We start from the raw sequence: 12,918 nt of genomic DNA, 5'->3' as shown, positions 1-12,918 counted from the left end.
AATAACAGGGACTATATCTAAATAACAGGGACCAATGTCATTTGATCTTAATTTGTTAATTGTTCTTAGTTTTTAAACTATAGTATCCATACTAGGAGTAGGGTTATCGAAATCCTTAACAAAATAATCAAGAACATATAGGGCCATCTTAAATAGGTTACTATATATTGATATCGACTAATAGATTTGAGAAAATTTCACCTAAAGTTACAGGCCTTTAGCCATACCCCTATTTGTACAATATATTTAGAAGCTACAGATATACTATATCCCTCTTTTATATACAACTGTTCAAATTATTTCTCTATAGCATAGTCTACAGTCTAGATTATAGTCAAATCCATTGTCTAGTCAATAGTGTAGTCTATAGTTTAGTATATAGTCTAGTCTATATTCTAGTCTATAGTCTAGTCTATAGTGTAGCCTATAATCAAGTCTATAGTCTAGTCTACAGTGTAGCCTATAATCAAGTCTATAGTCTAGTCAATAGTCTAGTCTAATCTATAGTCTAGTCTATAGTCTAGTCTATAGTCTAGTCTAGTCTATAGTCTAGTCTATAGTCTAGTCTATAGTCTAGTCTATAGTCTAGTCTATAGTCTAGTCTATAGTCTAGTCTATAGTCTAGTCTATAGTCTAGTCTATAGTCTAGTCTATAGTCTAGTCTATAGTCTAGTCTATAGTCTAGTCTATAGTCTAGCCTATAGTCTAGTCTATAGTCTAGTCTATAGTCTAGTCTATAGTCTAGTCTATAGTCTAGTCTATAGTCTAGTCTATAGTCTAGTCTATAGTATAGTCTAGTCTATAGTCTAGTCTATAGTCTAGTCTATAGTCTAGTCTATAGTCTAGTCTATAGTCTAGTCTATAGTCTAGTCTATAGTCTAGTCTATAGTCTAGTCTATAGTCTAGTCTATAGTCTAGTCTATAGTCTAGTCTATAGTCTAGTCTATAGTCTAGTCTATAGTCTAGTCTATAGTCTAGTCTATAGTCTAGTCTATAGTCTAGTCTATAGTCTAGTCTATAGTCTAGTCTAGTCTATAGTCTAGTCTATAGTCTAGTCTATAGTCTAGTCTATAGTCTAGTCTATAGTCTAGTCTATAGTCTAGTCTATAGTCTAGTCTATAGTCTAGTCTATAGTCTAGTCTATAGTCTAGTCTATAGTCTAGTCTATAGTCTAGTCTATAGTCTAGTCTATAGTCTAGTCTATAGTCTAGTCTATAGTCTAGTCTATAGTCTAGTCTATAGTCTAGTCTATAGTCTAGTCTATAGTCTAGTCTATAGTCTAGTCTATCTATAGTCTAGTCTATAGTATAGTCATAGTCTCGTCTATAGTCTAGTCTAGTCCTATAGTCTAGGCTATAGTCTAGTCTAGTCATAAGTCTAGTCATATCTCTAAGTCTATAGTCTAGTCTATAGTCTGATTCCTATAGTCTAGTCTATAGTCTAGTCTATAGTCTAGTCTAATAGTCGTAGTCTATAGTCTAGTCTATAGTCCTAGTCTATAGTCTAAGCTATAGTCTAGTCTATAGTCTAGTATATAGTCTAGTCTATAGTCTAGTCTATAGTCTAGTCTATAGTCTAGTCCTATAGTCTAGTCTAGTAACTAATAGGTCTAGTCTATAGTCTAGTCTATAGTCTAGTCTATAGTCTAGTCTATAGTCTAGTCTAGGGTCTAGTCTATAGTCTAGTCTACAGTCTAGACTCGTCTATAGTCAAATCTATGTCTAGTCTCGTCTATAGTCAAGTCCTATGGTCTTGTCAGTATTGTTCTATAGTCTAGTTCTATAGAATCTAGTCTATAGTGTAGTCTATAATCTAGTCTATAATCTAGTCTATAATCTAGTCTATAGTCTAGTCTATAGTCTATTCTATAGTCTAGTCTATAGTCTAGTCTGTAGTCTAGTCTATAGTCTAGTCTATAGTCTAATCTATAGACTAGTCTATAGAATAGTCTATAGTCTAATCTATAGTCTAGTCTATAGTCTAGTCTATATTCTAGTCTATAGTCTAATCTATATTCTTTGGTATAATCTTTGTTTAGTTATATTTTATATTAACTGAGAATAACAGACTTTTTACGTAAAATCATGGACCCGATTGATTGCAAATTAAGGAACTAAAATCATACTTCTCAAAGACCTACTTGATTTAAAAATACATAATTAAATTTAAGCAAATTATTGCCTTAGTCCTAAATTGTTTATCCGACTACAGTCGTTCAGTAAAACGGAATCAATGTTTATTAAAATTTCTACTTAAAAAGGACTTTAGTAAATGTCAAAATTATGAACTACAGAGTTTAGATCTTATTACCTATATCATAATTGTTCCGGTAATTGACAATTAGCCTATGTTTGGGTTGGGTCTAAAATATGAGTTCAACCAGACAATATGTTGTAAAATGTGGAGAAATATTTCTAGTTCATAATGGGAGTGTCCGTATTATGGAAGCACACATGCTTCGCTTAGCTTATACAAACTCAACATTTATTAAATAACATTTATATTTCTTTAAAATTCGAAATAAATCTTTTTATTTTTAAAATGTTTCCATTGCTAACAATAAATATTTGATATCAAAGCTAATATTTTGTTTGTTCATTTCTACCGTTAACAACAGTTTGTTAACAAATTATTACTACTATTGTTATCGCATCAGTTCTAAAATTGGCATCATACAAAATCGAACTTCCCCCCCAAATAAAAACCTGTTGAACAATCTGCAACAATTTCTTACATTTCTCTACCACACCACAACAACAAGTCAATCAAATCTTCCGCTATAAAAATCAAATTTAACTTAATACGATTAGAGGTTTTGCTGAAACAACCACGAATAACAAGACACCACAAACAATATGATTAGCTGTAACTTTCATCCCATTTTGAAAAATAATATACACACACACACATATTCACGAAAAGAAATTAATAAATTTACAGTTTTATTTTAGACAAAAAGATGCTTAATTTTTTTTCAGAAGTTAAACGAAGAAATTCGTCTTACATTCATTAGTTTTCTCTAAAGAAAATATTTCAATTAGTGATAAACACCTTCTTCAAATAATAGACTTACAACAGCAGCAACAGCATCATCATCTTTTTTAGTTAACTATAAGATGTTGGAAAAAATGATGGGGGGAGGGGGTAGGGGGTTGTAAAAGAAATCTATCTATTTATCTATAAAAGCTTTATACAGTGGTAAGTATGAGTTACGACTTGCTAATACTCTTGACAGCGTCAGTCCTCAATAAAAAAAACCTCTACTTCTAGATACTACCGCAATAACAAGAACAACAACAACAAAAAAACAGCAATATCAGCAGCATTAACAACTACAACAACAGAACAGAAGAACACAGCTAGAAATATTACAACAACTAGAAAAAAATCGCAACTAACTTAAAACCGCTTTGGTATTATTGGTAGTTCATATGTATGTATTGAAGAGATACTGCTAAAATAGCAACAACAACCACATCAACAACAACAATAATAATAAAAACTAAAAGAACAACTACAACTATTTGTAGGCTATTCACCTTTGCATAGTATGCTTTCAAACGTCCCACTTTCCAACAGAACAGAAGAACAAAAAAAAAATAAAACCAAACAAACAACAACAAAAATATATACAAAATAAATAAAGAACAACTAGCTAAATATAAATATGTACAGCAATAGCAGCAACTACAACAACTAGCACATTAGCAAATTTTAAAAGACAGCAACAACTACAACAACAGTGACTAGAAAAACAAAAACAAAGTTACTGAAAACAGTAAAATATCTAAACTAAACATAACTGACTTAAAGAAGAAGAAGAAGAAGTAACAGAACGATGTTCCGACACACTAACTTTACCTCAAAACAAAAGAAACAAAACATGTCTGTCTGCTGGTTGGTATTGGCAAAACTTAATAATAAACAAAATAAAGAAGAATTTGATGGTTTGTCTCGGATCATCATCATCATCCTCATCATTATTAGAACCTTCACGTAACCCGTTCTTTAAAGCTGTTCTGCTGTTCTGTAATTGTCTATATGTAGTTTGATATTACGTCAAAATTCTTTTTACACACACATTTTTAAAGCTACACTCAGCTCAACAAACAGTTGGTGGACGTGTCTAACTGACTGAATGACGACTGACTTTACCACTGTCAATATGTTTCTATTAAGCAAATCATTCTTCTTACTATTTTTGTAAGTTTCTTGGATTCGTAACAAAAGCTTTAAAGTAATTAATTCTTAATTCAATAGAATAGCGTTAGAAAGAATATTATCGTATAACAACTATATAAAGTATATATACATTGACAGAACTGGTGCACTAAGAACTTGAACTTCAGAAGCACTGAATACCTTGTTCCTATCGAGCCTCATATAAAGCAGTTCAATAGGATCTATATCTATATGTAGAAGATCAGGAACATTTGAACAAACTAGGATTTAAAGACTACTGCTCTCGAACTGACCATATATATAGCTTGCTGGCAGTCATAACTGAACATTGGATGCTAGGTGGACATGCTCCCCTTCAATGAATTATATTGCAGTTGCAATGACCGGGATAAAAAAGAAACAATCTTGCACTGTCCTTAGCTTATTAACTAAATCACATCCAACTTGATGAGTTATCTGGCTCTAGACTGAAGGACCTGACTGAGATATCTCACTGCTTCGGGCTAGATCTAATTAGCATTAGTATACCTTACGATGTAAATAACTACATCGGACGAATGGGGTGGTCTTGTCAAAAAGGAGTCCCTTCGATTGACTTGTATATAGACTAGTCTATTAACTTGTTTGTAGACTAGTCTATTGATTTGTCTGTAGACTAGTCTATTGATTCGTCTATATACTAGTCTATTAACTCGTCTATAGACTAGTCTATTGACTCGTCTACATACTAATCTATTGACTCGCTACAGAATAGTCTATTGACTCATCTATGAACTTGATCATAGACTAGTATATTGACTCGTCTATTGACTTGTCTATAGAAAGGTCTATTGACTCGTCTATAGAAAAGTCTATTGACTTGTCTATAGAAAGGTCTATTGACTCGTCTATAGAATAATCTATTGACTAGTCTATAGAATAGTCTATTGACTCGTCTATAGAATAGTCTATTGAATCGTCTATAGACTAGTCTATTGACTCGTCTATTGGCTTATCTATTGACTCGTCTATGGACTAGCTATTGATTCGTCTATTGGCTAATCGTCTATGGACTAGCTATTGACACGCCTATTAGCTCGTCTGTAGACTAGAGTATTGACTTGTCTATTGATTCGTCTATGGACAACTCTATTGTCTAAGTCTAAGCTTAGTCTATTGACTAGTCTTTGTACGGAGTAGTCTATTAACTTGAATGTATATGGCCTAGTATTTTGACTTATCTATGGACTAGTCTATTGACTAATGTATGTAGTCTTTTGACACAATTAGTAACCGTCGACTTTATGGTATATGTATTCTAGATTTTTGTAAGATTCTAAGACGATCTGGATATTCCCTCTGTTTGCTGTTGGCATTATAGTTTCTCTAGAGAGAAGAGATTTTGAGAAAGTATTCTTTATTGATTATATATCTTTGATATTGAAAAAATCGGTCAATGATTTCACCTAAACCACACACAAGTGTTCCCCGGGATACATTTTAAATATACATAAAAAACAGAAGGCCTGTTAAAATCTTTAACACATTTTTGTTGATTTGTTCTAAGAAATCGATCATACTCTCAAATTCTGTAATGATTTTAACCAGGCCTCCATAAATGGCCTTCTTCCGAAAATCATTCTGATGCTCATATTAATATCGATATAAGACAATACAATTCAGCATGTGGTAATAAATTAAAAAGGATTAATCCATATGATCTAGAAACATTTTCCAACTTTGATGACGGGTATTTAAGATTCGGAAAACCAGAATGAATATGTTTCATCATTATCGTGATCCCTCAATTTCCACAAATCAAAAACTGGGAAAATTTCCCAGTACTTTAAATCTCGAACATTCTTTTACAAAGTTCTATTTAAATCAAATAATTTCATCGTTGTAATTAATTGAAAAATGTCTTCATTCTTTGAATTAACAAATTCTTGTTATACCCTACATCACTATAGTGGGGAGGGTATTATACGTTTGTGCTGATGTTTGTAACACACAAAAATATTGGTCCTACACCCACCTTTAAGTATACCGATCGATCAGAATCACATTTTGAGTCGATTAAGACATGTCCGTCCGTCCGTCTGGCTGGCTGGCTGTCCATGTAAACCTTGTGCGCAAGGTACAGGCCGCAATTTTCAAGATAATTTGATGAAATTTGGACCAAGCATGGCACAAGGACGAAGCCTATTGAAAATGGTTGAAATCGGTCCATTATTCCATACAAGATATACTCATGGTGTAGGGTATTATATGGTCGGCCATGCCCGATTATACTTTCCTACTTGTTTTTGGCATAAGAATTTTTGAATCTGAATGTGTTGGTGGATTCTGTGGTAGTTTGAGTAGTTAGCCAAGAGTTTGTAGTGGTTAGCAGTAGATATTTTTTGGATTTAAACAATTTAAAAGTTTTGCAGCAATATCTTTTTATTTGGCATACATATGCATTGATGTCTCTATGTGTAAATGCGTGTAAAAGTATGTGTTTAAGCTCAATCGCGTTTGGCTGATGATAGTAAGTCGGGCTTGTCATACTCAGAATATTAAGACTTGTTGCTGTTTTTTTAGCCAATATTCTCTGCTGCTATTGCCATTGTTCTTGCTGTTCTTATTCTTAAACTTCTGAGTTTTTTTGCTGTATGCTTATGGTAGTGGTTTTTGTTGTTGTTATTGTTGCAGTTGGTAACTTATCGTTTGGTTATGGTACGAGTAGATACATTCATATAAATATCTGAACATATATACATTTTTTTTACCGTATTACGAACCATAGCGGTAAAAACGTCAACTACAAATTATACAGTTATATTTTGTGCTGAGAAGTAGTTGCTTGACTGTGTCTGTCTGTACGTGTGTGTGTGTGTGTCTACATGATGGTATATGTATGTTATAGCCAAGAATGTTGTGCAAGAACAAGAATTAACTAACAACAACTGTAATAAAAAACAGAAACATTAACCAAGAAACCGTCAGAATAAAAAGAACTTGGTAGTAAAGTAATGGAAAAATAATAAAAAAAAAACAGAAGGTAACATGGAAAAAAAGACAGTCAGAAAACCAGTAGAATAAAACACATGTACAAGTACAAGTACGTGCATTACATTGGAAAAAAGTTGAATTAACAGAAAGAACTACAAACTTGAAGCCCCGTTTAAGAAGCCCCCCCAAGCCGACATATGTACATCTCCTCGCCATAACAGTACTTTCAAATGGCGTACAAGCGACTGGCGGCTGGCTGCCTACATTATTATGACGAGTAAATCCACTCAAACCCGTAGTAGCTGACAGTAGCCAAGTTGTTTAAAAAACATATGCAGTCTTCTCTGACTTGTCATGAATCTTAGAAGAATCATTTATTTAAATTCTAATGAAGAGTCTACAAAAATAAATATCCACAAAAAGAAATAGCCAAGTATTATTGGTTTGGTAGTTAGTTTTTAGTTAACGTTTATGAGGTTTTAATGAAAAGCTATTTTATTACCATTTTTATGGTTTTACACTTTATTTATTATACCTTCATCTTCATTTGTTGTTTATTTTTCTTCATTTTTTTTTCTTTTAAATAATCGTACAATATAAATTGTTGCGGCAGTTGTGGTCATTTATATTTGAAAATTATGTTTTTCCTCATCTGTTCAATAGCTAACCAACTTTTTTGTAATTTATATTTGACCTTGATTGATTATTTTTGGTTAGAATAATACTGGGCTAAAAACTTGTTAGATAAATTTTTTAACCAAACACAAATTTATCATATTAATTGCATTTTTTTTTGTAATTTTTACCTAAAGCTTATACTAGAGTTGCAATGACAACTTTAATTAATCTTTAATTGAAAAAGTGTTGTATTAATTATAGAAAAATATTTTACCCCAAAATATTTAATCGCACCACACCCACCTTAAATTACACGAATTATAATTACTTCTTGAATTTACTTAATCATTTCCTTTCGTCTGTCCATGTAAACCTTGGAACCAAAATAAAACTTATAATTTTCAAAATAATTCGTTGATATTTATTATAAAAGCCATTGGAATACACATATATCGTTTGAACTTATGTTAGGTTAGGTTCAGGAAGGTTATTTACCATAAGGTATAACTCCCCTAAGAGATCGCTGTGGTCCAATTATGATTTCTTTTACCTTGACTAAAAGAGAGATATAAAAAAGACAGACAGAAAGAGAAAGATATGGATCCTCCGTCTTGTCTACGTGATCCGGTTTTGTTTCTTGAATCTTTGCACTCGGATCTCGAAATAATTGAAATATGAGATCAGGAGGAGATCAGAATCTTCGCTAGACAATAAAATGATCTAAAGTCCATTACTCCTCAGTTTGTTGTACAATCTATTTTCTAGCCATTTTTCTCAGAGACTCTGTATTCTAGGAGAATGGTAAACTATATAATCAATCGCCTCTAGGTCATCAACATTCTCGCAGAAATATATTCTTATTCAACAATAACCCGATAAAAAGCCTATCAAAGTCCCTAGACTATAACTGTCCAGCCCCATAAGAAAACCAAGATGTCTTTCTATCAAGTCTTGGCAATAAGACATTTTCCTATTCCTGGTCGATAATAAATCATCTTATAAAAGTGACAAATTGATGTCTTCGCCTTCTGTCCCTTCTAATTTGGTCCAAATTCGAGACTTGGAAGTTTTCCTGGAATATATACGTTTGAATGTTTATATATATATTACAGTTTACGCTCAGAAGGACTACGCACTATCAAGAGCAATTCTACTCGGAGGCCATTAAGGTTCAATGTTATTCACTTTATCAAGATTAAACGAGAGAGATTAAATAACAAGTTCTATCGACATTTTTTCTCGATTTCGAAGAGGAAATCAGAATCCTCACTAGACAATGACCTAGACTACATCTGTCCAATCCCACAAGTATATTGGTTTGCTTAATTTAACTAATCCAAGTCTGATTGATATTGTCACGGAATCTATCATAGATCATCGTGACAAATTGGTGATTTGGTTGGAACCTCTTGGTCCTCTTCCTCATTATATTGTACTTTGATGTGTCCTAGTAACCAACACCTTATACATTTTTATATTCTACGACTCAGAACATTTCCAAATTCTACCACTAGAATACAACATATCAATAAATGCAACCTGAGAACCACAAAACGATGTGATCTCATATCAGTTCCGTGGCTTTCCAGATCGCTAGGATCATCGCTTGAAAGATACTGCATCACCTGGGAGTTTAATGGACACCATTTAAACATTATATACACAGGTACTAGTGCCAGTAATCAGTTTACTCGAACAGTTTATCAGATCTAAGCCTGAAGACTAAAGTCGTAATCCTATGATATGATATTCCAATACAAATTAACCTGATCAAGTAGACCTACTTCGTACATAGTTCGCAAAGGTTTGACTAACGAAGACTGAGTAGGTTAGTAGCTACCACACTCGCTACACAGAGTTTAATAGGGGACGGATAGAGTAGCATTTTCAATGCTTCTAGTGGCACCAGTGATGTCTAAAAAGCTTTATTGGAGCAAAGGTTCGATATTATTTATATTTCAATAAAATTACTTAATTTACCCAAGACCATATTCCCGTTATAGTAAAAAAGGCCGCAACCACAACTCTTAGTAGTCTAAAACTAGACCAGCGAACTACCAACTAATATAGGAGACCAATATAAATTTAATAATTTATATAAAATTTCCAGTTTGGGTCAAAATTTATAGTGGGTGAATCGATTTGGACACTTAAATAGTGGACGAACAAACTTATATTTTTATAACTTGCAATAATCGTATTAATGCTCATACTAAGGCCTAAAAATATACTTCTCGGCACTACTAACCTGTCATTGCTCCACTTGTACTCGGTCCCGTATATTGTTCCCTCGATGTTGAGGCAGCCGATGTTATCGTTGCCACCGCCTTAGTCGATGTCGTTGTGCTGGTGGTTGACGTTGACGACAGCGACAACGACGGCATCGATGACTGTGTATTTTTATTTAAAGTTTGGCGTTTAATCACAATTTCGGTTGGTATATCGATGGTCATTGATTCTGCCGTTGATACCGACGATGTATTGGTAAGAGTTGTTACGGGTTCAAAGCAAACATCCAAGAGTGTAGTACCCGATGAAGTTTGCAAACCGGCAATATCTTTTAAATCAATCCAACTGGCACCCACCTTATCGCTATCGGTTAAGGGTAAACTTAAGACCCGGGTATCGTTTTCATCGACAATGTGAAATGCTTGAGTTGGTTCGATTTTCACTATAATCGGTTGATTGGAAATAATGTGAGATTGTTGTTGTTGTTGTTGCAGCTGCAGCTGTTGTTGATGTTGATGATGCTGTTGTTGTGATGGTTGTTTAGCGACTTCTTCCAGTTCCTCGAGATCTTGGCTGTCTATATGAACAGCATTACTGGGAATCATGAGAGTTGTGGTAGTTGTTTCTGAAGATGAAGGTGAGGCCGACGTTGCAATAATTGCATTCGCTGACGTAGAAGCTGAAGTAGTTGAAGATGAAGTGTTAGAGGTTTTACGCACCACATCGAATTTTAATATTGTACACTTGTCGGTTTGCTGATATTGATGTTGTTGCTGTGGTCGCTGCAACACCAAACTGGGCACACTCCTAACCAGAGTAGCGGTTTTGGTGCCCGCTGTGGTTGTTATAAAAGTCAAAGGTGGTGAAGTAGCCTTGTTGGCTGTGGAAATAGTACGCACCGTAGTGTTTGAGGGCAAAGGAAATATAGAAATTGAGGGAACTTTAGTGTTTATAACACTACCAGCAGCAACATTGGCAGCAGTGGAAAGGGTTTCGCTGTTGGCAGCCGTTGTAACGGTAGTGGTTACGTGGCTGTCATCTCCAGCAGCTGCCACCGACGTTGACGTCGTCGTTGTCCTTAGCTGCCCTATAGGCTGCTGGATCAATACCAAATTAGTTTTCTCCGTCGTGGTGTTGTCGTTTAGGTAACCTTGATCGGCAACCCCAGATGCGTATGTTAAAAACTCCTCCTCTACTCTGTTAACTGATGAATTTCTTGATTTATCTTTCAACTTAAGGTTGTGTAACACTAATGTTTAATGTGACTGACGGCTATGGGCTGTTTTTCGATTGATGACGACGCAGTCAATGTTGAGCTTAATGTATTTTTATTTTACTTTCAGTGCTTAACTCCACTTTGTGTGTTGTTGTTGTTGTTTGTTAATTTTATTTAAGGTTTTTTGTTTAAAACATTCGAGTCTTAAGGTTTGTGCGTTTAATTATTTTTGCATCCCTTACCGTAGGGGATTTTTGTGTCTTATATTTAGTTATTTTTCTTTGTTGTTTAATCAAATTTTGATGATATTTTAAAATATTTCAAATATTATTTTATATATGTTTATCGTAAATATTTAACGATTGTACGCGATATGCAGGAATATATAATATTCAAAGAGAAACACGAATATAACGAAGATATTTGACGACTCTATAAATAGTTTTTAGATTTAACAGATTATCGTTATTTAATTAGTTTTTCAATATAAATGTAGATATTTAGTTTCAGCTCATATTACTACTTGATAAAACTTTTTATTAGCTTTAAGTGTTTTATGTCAATTTAGTTAACATACTGCCACAAAGCCGCCAAAAGTTAGCAATGTTTATTAGTAGTATTAGATTTGAGTATTTTAGATGAATACCACTGATAATGAGGAGGTGTTTTTACTAACCCAGCAAACCAAAATTGTTGATTTGAAATTATTGTATATCATGGCGATGGCAGATCGAAACTGTGTCGAGGAAATGCAAAAACTTTGAATGAAATCATTGGTATTGTAATGGATAGATTGGAAGATAGATGAAGTTTGTTGAGGCTCCTTGTAGAAACGGGTGGAATTATTTCTATGTACTTAAAGAGGAGATTGGAGTTTATGACATGTTTATGAATAAAGTTTGGTTGCCTTATAGGCTAAATTACACCTTGATTACGGTGCACACCTGAAGGATAATGCTTTTTAGCCTATGAAGAAACTTGGCAACCATTAAGCCACATGAAACTCCTATTGAAAATGATCAGCACACACATGGTGAATGTGTAAAACTTGGCACAAAATTAAGGATATTTGCAATGGATAACACGGAATATGGAAGAAGTTTGTTGAGCCCCTATGTTTCTTACAGACAATAGATCAAGATAATGTCTACAATCTCGTTTATAATCTGGATTTACAACTGTCTGGTCCACTGTCTTGATTATAATGTGGACTAAAGTCCCGACTATTGTCTAGAATATATTCTACCCTATAGTGTTGAATATAGTCTGATATTTAGAGATATTTAGATATTATCCCATTGCTTTCAATTTAGTATAGTCTACAATTTCCTACAATCTGGTCTATAGTATCCATCATAGTCTGGTCTACCACTATAGTCTGGTCTATGTATTAGAGATTGGTTCATATATTTCACCATAGCTTCAACTACGGTCTCGAATATTGTCAGGTCTATAGTCGCGATTATAGTCTTGTCCATAGACCTTAGGTTAGCTCATAGTTTCATATATAATTTGGCGTTTAATGTCTAGTCTATAGTATCGATTTTTATTTCGACTATAGTATGTTCTATGGATTAGAGATTGGACCATACATTTCACTATTCACTACAGGCTCGAATATTTTCGGGTCTTTAGGCTTGATTATAGTTTGGTCTATAGATCAGAAATTAGTTCATTGTTTCGACTATACTTTGGTTTAC

General features: G+C 33.6%; 1 protein-coding gene across 1 annotated transcript in view; it reads right to left on the bottom strand.

The window, feature by feature from the left end:
- The window catches only part of LOC119611469 (probable nuclear hormone receptor HR3), a 77,963-nt gene extending 66,390 nt beyond the window's left edge, over window positions 1-11,573 (bottom strand). The window contains exon 1 of the mRNA XM_037967046.1: window positions 10,022-11,573. Within this exon, the coding sequence (XP_037822974.1) occupies window positions 10,022-10,607 (586 nt within the window). The 5' untranslated portion in view covers window positions 10,608-11,573. The remainder of the gene's footprint in view (window positions 1-10,021) is intronic.
- Between the last annotated feature and the right edge of the window lie 1,345 nt (window positions 11,574-12,918).

The sequence above is a fragment of the Lucilia sericata genome, unplaced genomic scaffold (genome assembly GCF_015586225.1).
Source record: "Lucilia sericata isolate MDLA Ls3-8-SP2 unplaced genomic scaffold, ASM1558622v1 Contig001455F_arrow, whole genome shotgun sequence".
Lineage (NCBI taxonomy): Eukaryota > Metazoa > Arthropoda > Insecta > Diptera > Calliphoridae > Lucilia > Lucilia sericata.
This window is presented reverse-complemented; position numbering and strand designations above follow the sequence as displayed.